Raw genomic sequence first — 21,913 nt, 5'->3', positions numbered from 1 at the left:
GCTAAATTCATACTTTTCCATTTTGTAAAAAAATTAGACACATACTTCATAAAAACACAGACACAGGCTATGTCACTGAACAACTGGAAAGGATTGTTAGTAGGGATGAGCAAAGAAAGCTCACGCTTATACTTAAACCTCTGGCATTTGGATCATTATCATGTTCAAGTGGGACAAAATGGGGACATTTTCCTTGCTCATTTCTGGGTCCACTTCCCAAGCTTTCAGCAATCAGACAGACTGTTAAATACTGAATGTGACCAGGAGAATATAAACATTGCTCAGCAGTAATATATGCACAAGATAGGGAAAGGAAGAGTCAGACCCATGCAAACAGTACAAGACAAACCATTACAATTGGCAAACGTGCACTGGACAAAAATTGAAGTTTATGAAAAGTTTTATTTGTTGTCATGAAAATAGTAAGAGAAGCAAGTATGTGTTTTGCAAAGTCATCTTCATTTGGCCTCCTGAGCTTTCTTGGCATTCTGTTTTTCTTTTGCCTAGGAAACAAGGGGAGATAGCATCAAGCTTTGAAAAGATGAAGATCATCTTTGAGCTTTGGAGCTCTGAATTACTACCCATTTTATTTCTGAATATTACAAATATGCTGGAAAAAGAAAAATTTAAATGTAAATTTGGACCCTTCAGAAGCATCCTACTACTATATTATTAGGTTAGTATATAAAGCCTTTTAAGAATAAATACAGGTTTAAATAAATAATGCAAGAGAAGCTGAGATTACATAACTTCAGTAGGAGAAAAGCACTATTTTAAAATCATAATTTAAACTTTCATTTTTCATACCTCCATACCAATTTCATTTAACATAGAAAAAAACTCTTCCTAATGGAAATATTTTATGTCACAAGAAAATACCACATTCAGATATATAGATTATCAAAACTGAACTCTGAAACAAAACAAGATCTTAGTGGTTTAGATCTTTCAAGTAAGTGGAAAAACTCCCCACAAAAGTTCCTGCCGAAATATTTGCAGACAGATTCTCATAACTTGTATCAATCATAAATAGTTCAAATTGATAGGGAACTGGCATTTTCTTCCTTAAGAATTTACTTAAGAAACAGATTGGGCAAGAAGAGGGGACAAACCAAGCAATATAGGCAAACAACTTTCTGTCAAAACATTAGTTCTGAATTAGGCTGCTGCTTGTTATCACATATTATTGTAGAGAATAGCATCAAATTCAGTGATTTAGAATTAAGATTTGTTACCACCAGTTCACTGGTCATTTGCTTGTTGAAAGCAGCTTGGTTGCTTTATTTCTTATAAACTGTGAGCCTGCAAATTTACCTCCCTAAATAAATTCAGCTAAATAATGCACTCATTAAATAATATACAGCTCTTCTTTCATTATACTAATTCAGACATCCTTTTTCAGTGACTACAAAATCAGGGATCCTGCCTCTGGCATTCAAGCTTAAGTGCACACCAGCACAGATCTGAGTACAATTCAAGTACTTGACCAGTTAAATAACCTTGCCAAAGTGGCAGACATACTTAAAGTTTTAATACAAACCTTAGCAGTAAATCAATATTAATGGCTAGATACCTTAGAAAGGGGGAAACCCAAGCCAGTAAATGAGCACGAGAGCAATGAGAAAGAAGGGATTGAATTCCCAGCACTGTGCCACGGCTGCCACTACGCAGTCACCACCTGCTACAGCGGCCACAGGACCGTGGGGAGCCTTCCCTGGCCAAAGATCTTGGAAGAATAAATGACATGGGCTTGTTTATTTAAAAGAGGAGGTATGAAGAATTATAGCAATATACTATCAGCTAGGAAATACTCACTTTTTCTACTAATGGTATTAACTGCTGGTGCTCTGCTAGAGTCTTTAACAATTCCATGATGAAAGGCAGGTAGTTATGTTTTCTTCTAATATTTTCGATCTAAAAATAAGTTAAAAGCATTAACAGAATTATTATATAGCTGAACTATCTTCTAGTCCCCATCCAGTTCCTTCAGATTAATTGCAAAGCTCCCATATATATATATACACACACACATATATACATTATATATACATTATATATATACACACACACATTATATATATTATATATATTATATATATAATATATATAATATATTATATATATATATAAAAATAAATAAAAGCTAGCTTTTTCTTACAACTGTTCCAATAATTTAATCAGAAAAGCAAAGGCTACATACCTTATATCTTTTTAATTTTTGGTTCTCTTCTTCAATTAACATCTGGTATTTTGCAACTTCTGATTGTAAAGAACTTAACATATTACTACTTTGATCTGTATCCATAGGCTCCTCCTTCCACAAAACAAAAATTTAAATGGATGATGTTACTCCATTTTTAATTTTTTTTTTTAAAGCAAGTTTTGTCTCGAGGGTATTTCTATCACAGAAAGATTCAGTTTCATCTACCGTTACAGGAACATTCCAGGAATTTCTGCAGTTAGTTACAAGCAGGTATTGGGAAAGGAACAGTTCCAGCACCACAGCGAATGAGTCAAGGCAGAAAGTCAAAATGACATGGTCAACACTGTGCTGAGTGCTCAGCTCAGAGCTGCAGCACTGAGTGCATCCACACAGTGTGGACAGATCTCCAGCAATCACTCCCTGCTTTTTTAATGCTACACCATTTGGAGCAAGGAAAGGAAATGAATACTGAAGTCAACACACAACTATCAGAGAACTACTTTAGCAATTTCAATTCCATGGCCTACCTCTGCCAGTTGCTGCTGCAGCTCTGCAATCCTTTGCTCATATATCATCTTCCTGTCAGACACAATAGCCATCAAGTTAAACCTTATTTCACCTTCACTGTATCTAAATGAGGAACAGAAAAAAAAAAGCAACAAAGACAAACCACTTTCAAAATTAGTTACCATCATGACAACTGAAAAGCCCTCTCCTTGATTTCATTTTAAGGACTGCAGTTCATGGAAACAAAATTTTAAATGGGTCTATTAAATTAAGTTGTGCTACAGATACAATCTTTTTATAAAATAAAATCAAACCACAAATTAATTCTATCCAATATATAACTCCTGATAACCTTCTTTCCCCAGAATTTACTATTCCTGTCTGTGGTCACAGAACAAATACTGAAACTGTCCAAAAGAAAAAAGAAAATATGACAACAGAACTTACAGAAGATGCTTCACTTACAGAAGATGCTTCACACAATAGTTATTACTTTCTCATAACTATTACTTGTCAGAAAATATTGGAGACTTCTCCACATAGTGTAAGTAGTACATTCAACACTTAGACTAGCAGGCCCTTTGGAGGTTACAGTCTCCAAAAGCAACTTGGTAGTCCTGTTTTGCTTACAAAAAAACAAAGTCCTCAGGGAAAAACTTAGAATTGTTTTCTAAAAATGGCATAAAATCAAGTTTATTTCTAACAAATTTGGGCCTGCAGTTTGGAATGAGAATTAAGAAGAAGGAAAGTTCCATAGTATGCTTTTCTAGCTTAAATTACTAAGAAAAGCCACATTCCTAAGAAAAACTTATCTCTAAATAACAGTTGTATGTACTATCTAGTATTTTTAAGTGCATAGGCAAACGTTATTCATGGTCATAACACTCTTAGCTTTCACTCACAAAGATCCACAGCTGAGTAACAGAGAATAACAATCTTCTTTTCCAGAGCACTCGTAGGATCTCTCTTCACTACACAGACACCTACTTGGATTAATTATGCAGGAGCACAGTGTATCTGAGATTTATCTATCATCACATTTGCCTCATGCTGGGCAACAGGTTCTTGAGTCACACAGTGATATGCATAAAAAAGTGATGCATAAGTGTCATTACTTAGAAATTCGGAGGAAATCCTTTAACTGAAGGAAATTAAGACTACAGAATTTTTAAGCATAGGTCAGGTGCTATATTTTAAAGGCATCACAGCCATTTACTTTTGTATGCGCTTCTCTATGACAGGCCGCACTGCACTAATCCAGTCATCCTGACGGCATGCACCTAGGGAAAAAACAGGAAAAAAATTCATCATCTTTGCAAAATTTAACAAAAAAAAATATTCAATGTAATTGCAAAATCTATTGCAAAGTCAACTCGTGTAATTCAGGCTTACACAGCAACTTCAGAGTATATAAGCAGTTTTTCCCTAGCTAGTGCAGTCTGAAATTACTCAGGTGGTTTATCAAGAGGTGGAAGACATTTTATTAATATTAACAGAATTAAATAGATTAAAAGATAACACAGTGGCCAAAGCAACGGAACAAAGCTAAACTTTAAGAGCATAAGCATCTAACATTTGTTTTGCCAGTAACAAGAAATAAAAGGGTGGGGGAAAGCATGTTATGTAAGATTTTTATGACACAAGGGAAATTAGTTGGTATGACAACACTGAAGTAGAGCAAAGGAAAATGGACAGGTACACTATGGACAGGTACAGCTGTTTAATATTAACTCTTGATTTTATCTATGTAGATGAACTATAATGTTAAAAAGTCAGGCAGAAAGAAAAAACATAAAAGGATATATGATAGAGAACTTGATTTCAAGATATATGACACAATACCTACAGGTGTCTTCCTAAGTTGAAAATGCCTCTTTTGCAATTTCAAGACCTTAAAGTAAATTTAGAGACTCATGATCTTCTGACCATACAAATGATGTTACTGTTAGGAAGGCAGACTGTACAGTATATCTAGACAGACTAAAGACAAGATTAAGCAGCAAGCTGTTGCTCAGCCTAAATGTAAATAAAATTGTCAAGAAATCTGGGAAAACATGCTGGGAATGGAGTGTGGAAAAGGTTGTTGACAATGTATCAGACTCTAAAGTACAGATACATGATAGGCAGTGCAGAGCTTTTTCAAGACTCAACAGGGCACACCTGTCAAGAAAGACTACAAAACAGAAGCCCATCTTACAGAGAATAAAGCTATTTTAAACCATTAGGAAAACACTTGCTATCTTAAGAAGAAAAAGGGCACTGTGCAAACACAAGCCACATAATGGGAAAAAAATACTTGGAGTAAGCTGTATACATTCTCCCTTTATGTAAACTTCTCTCTTGAAACAAAACTATCAAGGTTTTGGAAGGGATTGCAGGACCTGATAATTTGATTACTAAATGAAAACAGAAAGCATCAGCGATACGGAGGAAGCAGGGAGAAAACTGTATTTTTAAACCAACAAAGCTAAAACAATACAAATGACTGCAAGGAAGTACAAGCCTACAGCACATTCAGAAAACTTTCAGGATATTCTTTAGTTTAATAAATCATTTGCTTTGAGTCTATAACATATGACAAATTTGTTGCAAAAAGCCACTGTCAATATAAAGGATGTTCAGCAAAAATGTAAAATGTTACCTAAATCAATTGGTCCTTCCCTTAAGCCATCTAGCTCATATAGCCTCCCATTAACAGGAACATAGCTTACAAAGTGAAAGGCATCTTCTTCCTTTGCTGAAGACTTTGCATCAAACTCAAACATCTGTTGTCTGCAAAGAAAATTTAAAACCCCCTAGATTAAAAAGAATTTGCTCAAATTTTGGCCAGATTTAAAACATATGTTACCTGGCAAAACTGTTGTGAACTTGCCGAATCACTTCTGAGTTGCTCAGTGCCAAACCTTTCATCTGAAAGGAAGTAAAATACCACTTGTAAACCACCACAGCTATAACACCATGACACTCAAAATGCAGAAAACAGTGGTCACTTACTGCAGCATCAAAGCTTTGGGAAAATTCTTTAAACTCTGACAAGGTCTCTCCTAGATGAATGTCTTGATGAGCACAGTTTAACAGCACACTTACTATGGCTTGAGTTGCACAGGCATTATTTATGACCTAGAGAAAAGCATGGAGAATTTGGTCAGCACTGGTGATAAAAGTTCACTCCAAACTGTTTGTTTTTACAAACACACACTTTCTATGTTGATTCACATAAGAGCTGCACCCTAATACAGACTGGATTTGCTGCCTGGGTAGCTACAGAAAAGCCCTTGCTGTCATAAAATCAGCTCTGCATGGTTGTCATATACAATTCACTGATAAAACTTGTATTTCACAGCTATCCTCAGAAACTGTCATTCCACTGCCTCACCATATCTCTAAAGAGATTAATGTAAGGCATAGAAGAAAAGTGGAAATCCTCGGATCGCTGTGGAAAAACACACAATAATATTCAAAGCAAGCTGCCCAAATGGTGTTATTTTATTTACGCCCTTAAAAAAAAGTCAACACTCCACAGAAAAGTCCTTCGAATAATGAGATCTCCTACTAGGAGTAGGAGGTGAAAAAAATGTAATTTGAAGCAACAAAGCAGATTATGGAACCTAAAATTTTTATTAAAATGTTTTATTGGACAAAAATTTTCAAGTATTCTAGGGATAAACTAATAAAACTAGAAGTGTTCAAAGACGTAGAGATTGTTTAAATGATGGTTAGCTGAATAATACACTTGTCCAATATACCTATCCTTTTCTAGTTAATGTTTCCTAGTTTGACAGTGACTAGTTTGTTAAATATTCCATTTTTAAAAAACATAAACAACCCCCTTCATATTAAAGCCACGTCTTTAATATTGTTTACTAATAACCAAACTAAAACACTGTGTTTAAAGAAAGAGGCTACAAGGATTATTAAACATAATTTGAGATTTATCTAAATGCACTGTCATCAAGTAGTATGAGGCCATAATGCAAGATTTTATATTAGCATTTTTTTCCCCAGAGAGCTATAGGTTAGGAAAGAGTAATGTATCATTAGTCTTTGAGACTATTTTGCAATTGAAAATGCGACTTGAAACTTAAAGAGAGGATGTGAATTTTGTATAAAAAAATGAGAATCAGTCCAGGTCCATGAATGTGAAACGACTTCCATCAAGAAAGGAGAAAAAAAAATGAGAAAACACAAACTGTTTTACAATCAAGGCTAGTCCTAACAAAGGAAAACCTAGTTTGTTAATACTAAAAGCCACATCATAAATTTATTTTCTATACTTCAGGCTGTCCTCAGTTCAGATTATATCTGTATGTAGATGATAAATGATAAAACACTTCTTAATTTAAGAAAAATACAATCTAGTTGATCTAAATGGTAATCAAGGGAGTCAACTACACATGCAGATTACAGCAGCCAAAACTCAAACCAACTGCAGGTATTCAAGCTAAGGGCTAGAATATACACAGATGCAAAATAAAGGACATACAAGGAAAATCCATCAAGGGCAGCGAAATAACAAACCAGCAGCAGAAAAACTCAAACCCCCAGACTAGTAGAATAGCATACTTTGAATTATACTGTAATATAGAAAAAAAAAACCTAAGAACTAATGACTCTCTGAGATACAACTAAAATATGTAATCAGAGACAGTTGTAAAGTAGTCGTAGGATAAAAGCAGGGAAATCTCAAGCGGATCAGAGCGGGTGAAGCTGATGCAGTGTAATTAAGCTGATAGAGAAGCAGAAGGTACAGACACCTGTGCTGACACACTGTTAGAATAGAGCTGTTAAAATGAAAGCAGAGTCACTACAGCAAATTTTATTTGTAAATTATAAGTAATAAAGGGCATTATAGGAGGGACAGGACTAAATGTTGACTAATTTTGCTGAAAAATCAAGATGGAACAATCAAGAGTTGCTCTCTTTACAGACAATAATGGCTTGAAAACAAGAAAGGGAAATTTACTGAGATTTTGTGCCTAGAGGCAAGATCAACATGGAAACTACTGAATAGCAGGATACAGAAGTTTGAAACAGAAAATTAAATCAGAGGAAAAGATTAGACTTGCCAAAGAATTAATGGGCTCATCAAATATTGGCCTTTAAGCATATTTTGTATTCCAACTACAGAATGAGACAAGTCTGATAAGTATATAGGGGCCAAGGTAAAGAAAGTCTGACTGCTAGAAAACAATATGCAAAAGATGCACATCTGAAAGCAACAGCCTCCAGCTGTTGAAATGGAAATACATTACAGAAATACCTTCTAGAACTTCAGTCAAGTGAGAGGCAGGAGGTAAGGAAAAGGCAGCAACAACAGTCCTATAGCAGAGGACTAGAAGGAAATGCAGGTGATGTGCATAAAAATCCAGTGTGCTCCTGGATGTAGATGACACAGGAGAACTACCAAGATGGAACAAGGGAATATCTAGCTAGTGGTAGCTCACAGGCAGGGTGAAGAGTGCAGAGGGAGGATGTGATTGCAGGACCAAATGTGGGCAAGTGCCAGATTTGTCACACAGACACAATGCCATCACTGCACACAGCCCATCCAGCACTGCTCCACACACAACCTAGAGAATCCTTCAGGATATGTATCTCTAATTTCCAGTGTATCTCTTAATTAGGGTGCCTCAGCATTAGCAGAAAACATTTTTTGCATTTAGGTAATGTGATAATAAATACAGGTTGTTCCCAAAACATTTTTATTTGGACTTGAAGATTAAGAGGATTTTCTGTATTTGTCCAGAAATAACCAACACTTGCCTAGATATTTCTGTCCAGGATGTCTTGGTGAGGTATTATAATGATCAATACACAAGACTCCAACTTAAAGCAGTCATAGTTAAAAGATTTTGTAGGCAAAAGTCCAAGGTGTATTTAACAATATTTTAAAGAAAATTGTAACATACATACACACAAAGAAATGTATCAAGAGAAGACTGACCTACCCCCAAGTGAAGCTCAGCTTAAAACAAACCAAGGAACCAATTGATTAGGCTACTCTCTAAGTAAGATGCATTACTTCCTAAGCATGCACCTTTCTCTAGGGATCAAATTTGACCTTCTGGATCACCTTTAGGCAGAAGCACTTGAAATTCTTGACTCACATCTTCTACCTAATGGATTATACATTTTGCTTTTCAAAAAAGCTATGGACAAGCCTGTGCTCCAATTGGTAGTAAAACCAGCAAATTCCTGGGCTCCACTTACTAAACATCCCAACAGTACAGAATAGTTGGTTTTACAGAGCTCAACTGAAAAATTCATCATTAGCACAAAGTTCTGCAATTTATTCTTGTTTAGAAAACCGATACACTTTTTTCCATTTTAATTTTGTTGGAGTAAAGATATAATCTTTCTACAGCTATCTTCAGTACTGAAAAATCTCTTTCTGATTTGTTTTGTCTTGAAGTTGTAATTCTTGTAAGTTATCTGTTACACCAAACTCAGCTTTAACACAGATATCTGGTCTATCTTAATGCTACCAAGTCTCAAAGAGTCAAAAATTTTGAGCTTGAAATCAGTTAAGTACTATAAATGTAAAAAAAAATACATATGCTTCCCCTAGTGCCATGAACATAACCAGAGACTGTTTTCTTATCAATTAGTATAATTAATATAGTATAATTTATAAGCTACTCCTTTTGAAGGTATTCACAATTAATGACGTTAATGTTCTGTCATGACAATGCAAAATAAAATAAATACATGGCACCAAAGAAAGGCAGGATACCAACAGTTCCATACTAAAAGCTGAAAAATGTATTAACTCAAAATAAGTAGTTTCAGGTGTGCAACATGTCATTCTTTTTTGTCCAAAGACACTTTTGCAGTGCTCAGCAGAGAATCCAGAGTGTGGCAGGGAGCTGAATACATTGAGCAGATGTAATCATGTATCCACTGTGTGTGAAAACAGCACATCCCATTGAAGCAACACAGAAATCAGGAAATTCAGAGTTAAGGCTAAAATTATATCCTTAACTCACCTCATTGTGCCTAGGTATCCTAGCTCAAAGGGTATGTAAGATCATCCAGAGTTCTGTGGCCTCAACTAGAGGACCAAACCATACCTAGGCATAACAGGGAGGCCAAATTTAACATGAGTGCACATAAAAGTGACCATTAAAAAAACTCCTTTAATATGCATGCATACCAGATAGAACTCAAAATTCAACCCCCCAACATAGTTGTGATTTAACTTAGAACAAGATCTAGTTGCCATTTGGCATTCAACTACATCATCACTATGGAAGTAGAAATGAGGAAAATGTAAGCATGCATAAGCTTCTTGCCAAAATGGTGCTTCCTAATGCAATTTTAAAGATATTTTACTGGACAGTTTCAGTGCTGCAGATTTTTACCTCTAACTAAAGCTCCCTACAATGAAACAATTTTTAAGACTGAACACATTAAAAAATTGAACAGAAACAAAATTTATTTCATCTACTCAACTCTTGTTATATATTAACAGTAACCTTTGACTTGCTCACACAGGATTCAGGAAGACACTTGAAAACATGTCTACAGTAAAACCAATTGTACCAAATGTCTTTAGACTGGAACATTTAAAAGAAAAAAATGTGTGAGAAAAGAAAAAGAGGCAAAAACTTGCTGAGATTTTTCAGGCTCCAGTGTCATGAGAGTTTTGAAGATACAGATCAACAGATCAATAATCTTAAATGTCATAAAAATTGCCCTAACCAATCTATTTGTTCTGGGATTCCAGCCTACAAATGAACATAGTGTAATTTTACTCCATCAGTTTAGTAATGGAGAAAAAGGTCTTCTGGAAAGACCCTCAAAGCCAGCATAAAATTTGGCTTAAAACATACAGAGGAAATGAAAAATAAACATGAATCCAGTTGCACAATGGCTGGGAGGACTTGGTCTTTCATAATACAAATATTCAATACTAATGCTCACCTTGCTTTGTGCTCCTGGGTGACTCAGAAGGATTCATGACAATAAAGGACATGAAATGATTCACATGAACGCTTCTCAGTGTTACAACAGTGATGAGGTCAGATAGGGAACGCCGATCGGAAGATCTTGCGCTGTACGGGAAGATAGGGCCCCTCTTTCTCCAAAGTTCCATAACCCATAATGTCACGGTGATTACGTCATCATATTTCGGTCATATAAATCCTTGCACACCGGAAATAAACGCTCTTCACCGTCCACCACATTGGTGTTAGCGTGTGATTAGCCCGACAGGCCTGTAAGTTTAGCCGTCGTGTCGCCCACGAACCGGGTCGCTACACCTCATTCTGAGGCAGCAAGTGGTGCTGAAACCCGGGACCGCTCCCCCATACACAGGTTCGAGTGGCCGGAGTTCAGGAGTCTTGCCGGACGCTGAGGGACGGCTGGAGCAGCAGGACCGACTTCAGTGGGGAGGACGCTCCCGTACTGCCGAGATGCAGTCGCTCGGGAAGGTAGTTTCGCAACTGCACAAGCAGTGGGGTATAGACTGCAAATCAAAGGATTTTGAATGCGTGGTTGTCAGATTGTTAGAATTATGCGTTATCGATGATCCCATAGATATATTACACCCAGACTGCTGGGTTAGGTGTACCGAGGAGCTCACGAATGACGTGATGTGCTTCAGGTCCAGCAAGTACCTTAAAACCCGGGCGAGAGTTACGCAAGCGCTACGGAAAGCGCTTCAGGAACAAGAAACTTGGAAGGCAGCTCAAAGCTGTTTAAAGGTTACACCACGGGTGGGGGTAGGAGCTGCCACTCAGACCACGTTTATTGACTGCCCCACTGAGTCTAAGTGGCCATCTAATGACGGGCAACCCGAGTCGCCGTCCCGCCTGCCCAACTCTAACGCGGGTTTGGCTGCGGAACACACTTCGCTGCTGGGGCGTACCGATGCCATGGAGCCACGGGGCACGCCCGACACCGCGGGCCCTGGAGATGTCGGAGAAAGGCCTCTGCCATACGCGCCGCGAAATGGCGCATGGGTGAGCAGCAAGGGGCGGAGCGAAGGGTGCCTAACTTGCGCGGACATATGCGATCGGAAGCCTAACGGGAAGGACGGTGCCGAGGGTGAAGGGGAGGAGAGCTCACGGTCCAATCAGGGATCGTGCCCTAGAGTATCTCCTTGTAAGGAGAAGACCCCGCTGGAAGGAAGGCGGAGAAAGGGAGGGGAAAAACCCGTCCCTGGGAAAGGGAGAGGGTAGAGTCCCACCAGAAAGCACCGCAGCCCGGAAGCCCACTACCACTCGGCTTCCTCCACCGATTCGGAAAGGGACTGGGGCCACCGACAGAGCGGCGCGCATTTAGACATGCATCCGGCTGGAGCTCTGACTTGGACTCGGACTTTGATAGCATGCAAATAAATTTCACTAAACCTAGGGGATCTGTGACATCATTCCCACGAGAGTCCATGCCACTCACAGACTGGAAGGAGATCCAAACGGCATGTGCTGAATGGACTTCTCCCACAGTGCTAGCATTTCCAGTGAGAGAAGTGAATGGTCAAAAGACCTATTCCCCTGTTAACCCCAAGGATGTGCAAGCAACTGTTAAAGCCATTTCAGAATGAGGAATAAATTCTGCTATGGTTTCTACTTTAATTGATGGGCTCTTTGGTAACGACGACATGTTGCCTTTTGATATCAAACAGACATGCAGGATGATTTTTGATGGTGCTGGAATGATAGTATTTAAACAAGAGTGGGAAGACAATTGCGCAAAAGAGCTAGCAAAAATAGCAGGGGACAACCATCCGCTACAGGGGTCCAGCTTACAACGGCTGACAGGCAGGGATCCAACAATGGTCACACCTCAAGCTCAAGCCCAGAACTTGAGAGCCCCAGAGGTCGCAGTCACAACTCGTGTGGCCCGAGAAGCCATTCGTACGGTCTGCAGGGTAGTTACCAAACCTGCCCCATGGTCTACAATGAGGCAGAAACAGGGTGAAAGTTTTACTCAATTTGTAGACCGGCTTCAGGCTGCCGTAGATGCTTCCAACCTGCCGGCAGAAGCCAAAGGCCCAGTCGTCGCCGACTGTCTGCGCCAGCAATGCAATCTAGCCACCAAAGAAATTTTGCGCTCACTGCCGCCCGACTTGAGTATTGAGGCGATGATTAAGCATGTAGCAAGGGAAGAACGCCTAGGTTCACTCCACGCCACTGTAGCAGAGGTCATGGCTGTTCAGAGCCAACACAACTGCAACCAGCCAACCTCTGGCCTGTCACCGCAAGGCAAACCCAGAGGACCATGTTGGGTCTGTGGCAAAAAAGGACACGTTGCCAGAGAGTGTAAGTCTAGGAAGCAGGGAAACGGGCAGGGGAGGGGACCAATGGGCCACGCGAGGCCCCCTCCCAGTTGGGACATTCGGCGGCCCACTTATGGGAACCCCAAATGGGGCGAACACCTTCTGAACCCAATGCCTCCACGAGAAGCAACCAACTTTATGGCTCAGCCAGTGCCCATTGCACAAGGATCAACCAGGGCCACGGGACAACAGAGCAATGTGGAAAAGGGAACCCTTGGGTGGCCCTGGCAGTGGAATGCAACAGCCCCCCAGTAGTATGGGGAATCTGCCAACAGCTTACTCGTCGCTCCATGACAGGCTCCTGGAAAAATCCACCGAACCACCTCGCGATCAGCGTCCCTTTCCTGATAGACACAGGTGCCGATGTGACTGTTATCCCACAAACGTATTGGCCTCCAAGCTGGGAAGCAGAAGAAGCCCCAACCGTAGGCGGAGTCGGAGGAGTCTCAGTCGCCAAAAGGAGCATAGAGTTCATAGCAATAACCCTGCATACTGAAGAAGGGCCTGAAAAGACTGTAAGCCTTTGTGTCTATGTCCTGTCAAACATCCCACCTCTGTTAGGACGAGATGCTCTATCACAACTAAGAATTAGGGTGACAAATTTACCCTAAGGGCCACTGCCGCATACCCACCAACCCTGATCAAGTTAACCTGGAAATCATCTGACCCAGTGTGGGTCAAGCAGTGGCCCATCCCTGAGCCTCGAATGTCAATCCTTTTGCAATTGCTCCAGCAAGAGTTAGAAAGAGGACACATCGAACCATCCACCTCTTCATGGAACACACCAGTGTTCGTGATACCTAAACGCAGCGGTGAAGGCTTTTGTTTGCTTCATGACCTACGCGCTGTCAAGAGAAAAATTCAACCTATGGGTCCTGTACAGACACAACTACCTGCTAACTCTTTTGTCCCGACGGACCAACCGTGTGCGGTACTCAATATCAAAGACTGCTTCTTTTCCATTCCCCTGCATGACCAGGAGAAAGAAAAATTTGCCTTTTCTGTCGTGTTCCCTAATGGTCAACAGCCCAATCTGCGCTTCCACTGGACAGTCCTTCCTCAGGGAATGATCAACTCTCCAACCATATGCCAGATCATTGTGAGCCGAGCCCTAGCGCCCATTCGATCCGCGAACCCAGAAGCGACTATCATCCAACATATGGATGACATCCTTGTTGCAGTGCCGACGCTGGACCATGTGGACAATCTTGTGTTAGCTATCTCCGAGGTTCTAAAGACCAACGGCTTTGAAATAGCAGAGGCAAAAATAAAGGAAGGTCCTTCAGTCACATTCTTAGGCGTGAAAATCACCGGCTCCTATGTGACACCCCCAGCAGTCAAGATTCGTCGCAACCCCAAGACGCTGCACGACGTGCAACAGTTAGTGGGATCCTTACAATGGTTGCGAAATGTCATCCTTATCCCACCAGAAGTCATGTCGCCGCTGTACACACTACTTCAAGGCAAGCATCCATGGGAGCCCAAAACCCTCTCAAACGAAGCCACGCGCTCACTCGATTTCATCGAACGGCAGTTGTCCACGACAGTTCTCTATAGATGGAACCCAAATCTATCTTTGGACTTATACGTACATTTTACCAGAGAGGGGGGAGTAGGAGCATTGGCACAAGGACCTCCCGATAAAGCGCAACCGGTACAATGGGTGACTCTCGGAAGAGCCTCACGCACGTTTACCCTGGGTGTGGAATGTCTCGGAAGCCTCATCATGAAGGCTTGCCCTGAACTGCCTAGGTCTCAAGCCTGCAAAAATATACTTGCCTTTCTGGAAGCAGATCTCGACATCGTCGGTAGCAATCTCAGAACATCTTGCTTTGGCGCTTTTCGGATTTGCAGGAGAGCTCTGCTATGCCGCTAAACCTACATGGACTCAGCTGCTAGCGATAGCAGACGCTGACCTCCCACAGAAGGTCATGGACCGGCCACTCCCTGGACCAACCGTTTTCACCGATGCATCCTCAGCCACCTCTACCGCAGCAGTGGTGTGGCGGACACAAGAACTATGGCAATGCGTAAAAATGAGAGACAAGTCACTGTCTGTCCAACTCCTGGAAGCCTCTGCTGTGGTATTGGCATGCGGATTGTTCCCATCAGAGCACCTTAACATCATAACAGACTCCATGTTCGTTGCCAGGCTCTGTCAGGCGATGTCTGGACCAGGCATTTCAGCATCCTCTGCTGCTGCCATGATAGAAGAAGCACTTTTCTCATGCCAAGGCACTGTATCTGTGATACACGTCAACAGCCATAACCCTGTTAAGGGATTTTTTCAAATTGGCAATGACAAGGCTGATGCTGCAGAGAAAGGGCTTTGGACTTTACAAGATGCGCGACAACTACATGAGTAACTCCATGTTGGAGCCAAGGCACTGGTCAAGAAATGCAACATCTCTATAGCAGACGCCAGGCACATAGTGGCTACTTGTCCTCATTGTCAGAAAGCACCCTTGTGGTCTAGTGGGATCAATCCCAGAGGCCTCAAGGCCTCTGAGATCTGGCAAACAGATTTTACCCTCTGCCAAATATTGAAGCCTCAAGCTTGGCTCGTTGTAACAGTAGACACATACAGCAGCATGATCGTTGCAACCCAACATGCAAAGACAAGTTCCAAGGCAACAATTCAGCATTGGCTAACAGCTATGGCATGGCTTGGCATTCCAAAACAAATCAAAACAGACAACGGCACAAACTTTATTGCCAAGTCAACTCAAGAGTTCGCGACTAAGTGGAACATCACCCCAAAACAGGGCATTCCATACAACAGCATGGGTCAAGCCATCATGGAAAGAGCGAACCAAACTTTGAAATAGATGTTGGAATCCTTAGCCAAAGCAGAAGGGTTTACCAATAACATCCCTCCGCCAGAACAGCCACGCTTGCTAGCCACTGCCATGCTAGCATTGAACCAGTTCCCCAGGGGAGATCAAGCACAATCCCCTTCCCAAAAGCATTGGGCCACCAAAGCACTGAAAGAAGGCCCACCAGTTAAAATTAGAAATGAATTGGGAGATTGGGAATCAGGGTGGAAATTGGTCCTGACAGGTCGGGGGTATGCCGCAGTAGAGAAAGATAACATTATTAAGTGGTGTCCATTAAAATCAATAAAGCCTGTGCTGTATAACTTAACTAATGAAACCTCAGAGTTTCTTTTGACAGGTCTACCACTATAATCCTCCATGTCGACCTCGCTTCTCGTCCTTGACATGGACATCGGCAGTTTCACGACAGCGTCTGTGCCTTTGTGTTTTCCTGTTTCTAAGCCTGCCTCGCATTGGACAGGGAGAACTGGATGTACATCCTTACCGGCCGTGCACCTGGACACATTGCAATCCCTTGGACGGTAGAGTAATTGCCCAAACTGTGTCTAATGCCCCTAGCTTCATCGTTCACATTAGTGATATATTTAACACCGATGGAATAGGAATTGACCCTAGTCAGGGAAAACCTTTTTCCTACATTAATTGGGGAACATACTGGTGTCCTAGTGTCAACCCCTGTAAAAGCTATTGCACCTATCCTGGGTACGGGTTTTGTGGGTATTGGGGTTGTGAAACCATCGTCACCAGTAACCAGTGGACACCAGCTAAGAGAGATAGTTTCCTAGACGTGGGTTTTTGGCCCAAAGGCTGCAAGCGGCCCATGTTTGGAAAGAGCGGTATGATCACTGCTAAAGGAAGCTGTTCCCACCTAAATGTAACAGTCCTGCAACCTCAAGACACCAACTGGTCACTAGGACGAAAGTGGTCAGTATTCCTTCCTAGTTGGGATACAGATCCGAACACGATTGTTCAAATTATCAGAGCTTCACCACCACACCATACCGCTCTCGGACCCAACAGAGTTGTAGCCCAACAATACAATCACATAAACAGCAATCCCACGCCTAGCCTCACTAGTGCCACATCAGCACTTCATGGTGCGCTCAAACTGACGTCTCATGCCCTCTTTCATCGCAGGCTAAATGCCGCATTTCTATCGCTAAATGCAACAAAGCCAGACTTTACCCGTTCTTGTTGGCTTTGCTATGATGCCTACCCGCCCTTTTACGAAAGGGTAGCCCTTAATGCCATGTTCAGCTACTCCAGAACGAATGACCCCAAGCGATGCTTGTGGAACACCCCTCGCAAGGGAATCACACTAGAGCAAGTTTCGGGCAAAGGTGTTTGCATAGGCAACAGAAAGGCAATACAATGCCATGAAGAAATTTGTGGCGCTCCTGTGACTCTAGATAAGACTGAGTCCTGGGTAATTCCAGCAACCTCGGGAATTTGGGCCTGTAACTCCACAGGTATCACCCCATGTATTTCCATCAAACACTTTGATGAAACTAACGATTTCTGTGTCCAAGTGGTTATTGTCCCTAGGATCCTTTACTTCCCTGGAGACGAATTACCTTACCACCAGGAGATTTCCCACGCCAAAAACGAGAACTCATTACCACCGTCAGCCTTGCACTACTGTTAGGTCTAGGAGCAACAGGTGCAGCGACAGGTGTCACAGCCCTAGTGACTCAAAACCAAGGTCTAGCCCAACTGCAGACAACGGTCGATGAAGACCTGCACAGAATCCAAGAGTCTATCTCCAACTTGGAGTGATCCCTCAACTCCCTTGCAGAGGTCGTGCTGCAGAACAGATGAGGACTGGACATCTTACTCATGCACTAAGGAGGTCTGTGTGCTGCCTTGGACGAGAAGTGTTGTTTCTATGCCAATTATTCAGGGCAAATCAAGCAGTCCATGGCAGAGCTACAACAAAGGCTTGAACAGCGTAGCCAGCAACGCTCTCAACAAAACTGGTTTAGTTCAATGTTCAACCAATCCCCATGGATTATTACCCTTGTTTCCACGTTAGCAGGACCAGTTATCGTTGTTGTGTTCGTACTTATTTTTGGTCCTTGTCTCCTTAATAAGTTAGCCCAGTTTATAAAAACCCGTTTAGATAAGACTGACATTTTATATTTAGAACAGAGACAGTTAACCTGAGTTTGCATGATAGTTCGTACTAACACACCGCGGTAATGTTCATTACTAACCAGTTCACGGTTTGTTGTTAATTACATAAGTCATTCAGTTGTAAAGTTCTGTTCATGGAGAGGGGGGGAGATGATGAGGTCAGATAGGGAACGCCGATCGGAAGATCTCGCGTTGTACAGGAAGATAGGGCCCCTCTTTCTCCGAAGTTCCATAACCCATAATGTCACGGTGATTACGTCATCATATTTCAGTCATATAAATCCTTGCACACCAGAAATAAACGCTCTTCACCGTCCACCACATTGGTGTTAGCGTGTGATTAGCCCGACAGGCCTGTAAGTTTAGCCGTCGTGTCGCCCACGAACCGGGTCACTACACCTCATTCTGAGGCAGCACAACAGTTACCACCTTCCCAAGCACACTGGTCATGCGAAACATCCATCAAAAGACGTTTCTTAGAAGGAATGTGATAGACAACCTATGTTTATAGAACTTTCATGGGAAAGTAACTAGAACTACGAAAACATCAGAAGGCTTTAGTTTTCAGGGTGACAGATTCAGACAGTGGTTTTGAGAAATGCAGTAACTTCAGCACTGCCATGAAGAACCTCCTGTTCTCTCACTTACCTGTCACCCGTTTTGTCCTGTACAGACTCACTGAACAGACACATCTCATGGTACAGCAGAGACCAGCCCAGATAATAGGCACAGAAAACTGCATGGGGGTGAGCTTCACTGGCTCACAGAAGTTCACTGCACCTGGCTCTCATCAGAAGCAAATCGTAAGATCAGACACTCACTGAAGAAAACACTGTAAGTCCTCAAAACATTGCTCGTCAAGTTGGATCTCTAACTCAGGCTAACCTTCTTCAGTGTGAAAGTCACCAGAGATGAACTGGTATTAAACAAGTTCCTCCAAAATATCCAAAGCAGTTGACTTTTAATAATAATTTCTCTGTACCTATTTCTAGTTGTTCAGTCACAATAGCTCAATCCAAGCAAAACTGAACTGATATGAAACACAAGCATATATATGTCTATAAGGAATGTTTTAATTTTGCAAAGCCACTGCACTGGACTGACAGGTCAAAAAATTAAAAATATACTAATTCTAAACTTTTTGCAAATGACTTTTGAAACCTCTATTCCATGCCATCAGGTGGAATAACCAGGCAGTACTACTGTAAGAGTCAACATTTCTAGAAACTGCTATCTATGCTAAAATTAAGAGACACTCCAGCACACTCTCTTTAAAGGCAGCGGGTGAAGGAAAGGGACAATTAGAAAGGAGGTTTCAGTTTAAGAACACATTAAAATATGAGTATTTCAAAGAAAACTATAAAGAAGACTTTTCACTGTTAGTCTTTAATTTTGTGGGGCTGGTTATCAAATCTAACATTATCCAAATTTTGTGATGCACATTCTGCAATCTCATCTTAAATCTCAAGAAAGCTTCTCTTAGCTATTGCCTTCAAACACAGTGTCAAGCTTCAGAAAAGGGAAAGGGGGGTGGAAAACGCAAAAGTGGAGCAAGCAGACAAATGCTTTGGAACTTTTCACAAGAACAGCAATTCTAGGACAACCTCAGCTACTCACAGGAAACAAGACAAAATCCCTTGAGTGAGGGAAAATTTACCTTCACTTTAATATAAAAAGACAATATCCTCAAAAAAAATCCCTCTCTAGATCCCAATTAGAGTAATTTCCTCCCACCATGCAACTACCTTTTGAAAGTTACGTCAAGGATTTTCTCTGAGTTATTTGCCTCATGGCTGTACTTTAGCTACAGCCCATGGCTACTAACAGGATGTTTGGTTAGGTAGAAATCACAATCTAAACCAGTGTCTATGAGAGTTATCATGTCTATGAGAGTAAACTGCTGCTGATCACTTTATCAATTGTTTGGCAGGACTCAAGAACTGCAGCAGGGGAAGAATGAAGAGAATCTGCATTAAAAAAGGTGAGCCATGACAGCATGAAACAGGGAGGCAATTATAAAAGAAACAAAACAGAAGGGCAGGTACAGAGTGGCCAGGATGGCCATTTGCATTGTTTTCTATATTTCTATACTTTTACCTGGAAGTGTGTGAAGATTTTTTCATACCCTGAAGTTTACTTTCAAAACACTTCTGCATTTTTGGTGGGAAATAAAACAAGAAAAATCCAATAACAAAAAAAAAGTCCCCCAAAACCTCCACCCTAAAAAACTCAACAACTAGACTATATAACAGTTGTCACAGAAAACCTAATAATTTGCCCTTTGATATCAATGTTTTGTAATTAACACCCATATTAAATACTCCTACTTTCATTCTGGTCACATTCTCTTGCTTTTCTTGCTTGTAAACAACACACACAGCAGTCTGTTAACTCTAAGACAAAATTTCAGTCCTACTCTGTATTTAATAAAACACAATGGATTACATCAGCAAAACAAATATTTCCTGTTATTTCTAATTTAAATAACCTTTTGGAATTGAACACTTACCAATTGAATACCAAATTGGTCTGCAAACCCTTAAAGGAAAGCCTTATCCTTCACATACTCCCAGCTTCAAAGCATTTGAGAAAAACAAGAAATGAAAACAGGACCGAAATAAATTTCTTCCAACAAGTTGTTGAAAGTGGTTTCAAAAGAAGTGATTTGGTCATGGTGCTGACAACATTTACCAAGTTGCTATATATCGCACAGAAGACTGAGTTACTTTATGGGTGAGGGCTGACAAATTAATAAGAGCTTTACTCTTCCACAGCTGCTGTTTTTGTCTGAATTGAGAGATCAAACTGATTTGCTTTGTCAACACACAGCTCCTACTCTCAGAATTTGTTGAAGCTTTCTACCTTGCAAAATATTAATTTCTGTGGTCATATTAACAAAAAAATAATTTATTTTTTGGTACTGAAAGCTATGTTTCATGATATATCTTAAACAATTACTGAATTTCTCATACCTGCTTAGCAAAAAATATCGTATCCAGTCTGGAATCCTGGACAACAGAACCCGCTGGCTCCTCTCCAGGCTGCCACTTGAAGAGAAAAATCAGCCCATGTACTGGCCTGAAAAACAAAATTTTTAGGGAAGAGGTCACCAGTACTGATGAAAAATATTAAAATTATCTGTACTGTAGCCTATCTGTATCCTGGTATGGTAATTCTGTTAATTCTTTCTAAATGTCAGGAACTTGCACTGAAATTTTCAGATGTGCTCTTTTAATTAGGCAGAAGACAATTCAGGCTTCTTTCTGTAAGTGCTAAACAATTCCAATCTGAATCAACATTTAGCGAGTAATTTTCTAAAATCAGGACCAGTTATCCTGATCACTGCAACTTTTATAGTTGCAGAACTCTCATTTGAATTGGTTAGTGATAAAGAGCTGTCAAAGCGTTTGTCAGTCATACACAAAAGCAGGAACTAAAGTTTTGGTAATCATTCTAGACACACATGAAATATTCAAAGAGGGGCTCTCCTGAAACTTCATGCTTTATCTCTAACAACAAGTAAGAGAAACTCAGTTTCGTCTTCTAGTAAAAAATGTGTCTTGCCTTTCAGATTGCATGTCTTGAATAGTAAACAGCTTTTATTACATGTTGCACTGTATTTAGTATTCCCAGAACACAAAGAATTATCAGTAAAGGAAATGGGTCTTACAAAATCTACAGATACAGTAAGACAAAAACTTATTCATCAACTTAAATCTAAGGTCATCACCACAAAGAGGCCACAAAAGGTTTCTCTACAAAAGACAAACATATATCTGTACTGCATAAGGGACTTTTCCTAAGCTCTGACCAGAAGTCTGAAATGCATTTTTTCAAATTCTCTCAGTGGACCTGCTGTTAAAAAACAAAGATGCTCCTATATTCTTTCACCCCCAGTGTTTATACATTGTGTTGAATACTGCAGGCGTAAAGGGGAAGGGAGGATGGAAG

At 40.7% G+C, this 21,913-nt stretch overlaps 1 protein-coding gene across 3 annotated transcripts in view; it reads right to left on the bottom strand.

Annotated features, from left to right (window-relative positions):
• Positions 1-382: 382 nt before the first annotated feature.
• Positions 383-21,913, bottom strand: part of UCHL5 (ubiquitin C-terminal hydrolase L5) — a 24,362-nt gene continuing 2,831 nt past the window's right edge. Inside the window, exons 1-10 of one of the 3 annotated variants that reach the window (XM_088060336.1) lie at positions 10,634-11,131; positions 9,697-9,780; positions 5,705-5,830; positions 5,559-5,620; positions 5,352-5,482; positions 3,927-3,990; positions 2,731-2,833; positions 2,201-2,314; positions 1,816-1,914; positions 383-503 (exon numbers count right to left, since the gene is read on the bottom strand). In XM_088060336.1, coding sequence (XP_087916462.1) covers positions 459-503; positions 1,816-1,914; positions 2,201-2,314; positions 2,731-2,833; positions 3,927-3,990; positions 5,352-5,482; positions 5,559-5,620 — 618 coding nt within the window. In that variant the 5' untranslated portion in view covers positions 5,705-5,830; positions 9,697-9,780; positions 10,634-11,131 and the 3' untranslated portion in view covers positions 383-458. Of the gene's footprint in view, positions 504-1,815; positions 1,915-2,200; positions 2,315-2,730; positions 2,834-3,926; positions 3,991-5,351; positions 5,483-5,558; positions 5,621-5,704; positions 5,831-9,696; positions 9,781-10,633; positions 11,132-20,934; positions 21,041-21,913 lie in introns of those variants that run through there. The other 2 variants (XM_005533501.3, XM_088060337.1) reach the window with 2 other exon arrangements.

This window comes from Pseudopodoces humilis, chromosome 10 (assembly GCF_049639895.1).
Source record: "Pseudopodoces humilis isolate 2021_Gansu_Grassland_sample_001 chromosome 10, ASM4963989v1, whole genome shotgun sequence".
Classification (NCBI taxonomy): domain Eukaryota; kingdom Metazoa; phylum Chordata; class Aves; order Passeriformes; family Paridae; genus Pseudopodoces; species Pseudopodoces humilis.
The sequence above is the reverse complement of the archived record's forward strand: the minus strand, read 5'-3'. Positions and strand labels throughout refer to the sequence as shown.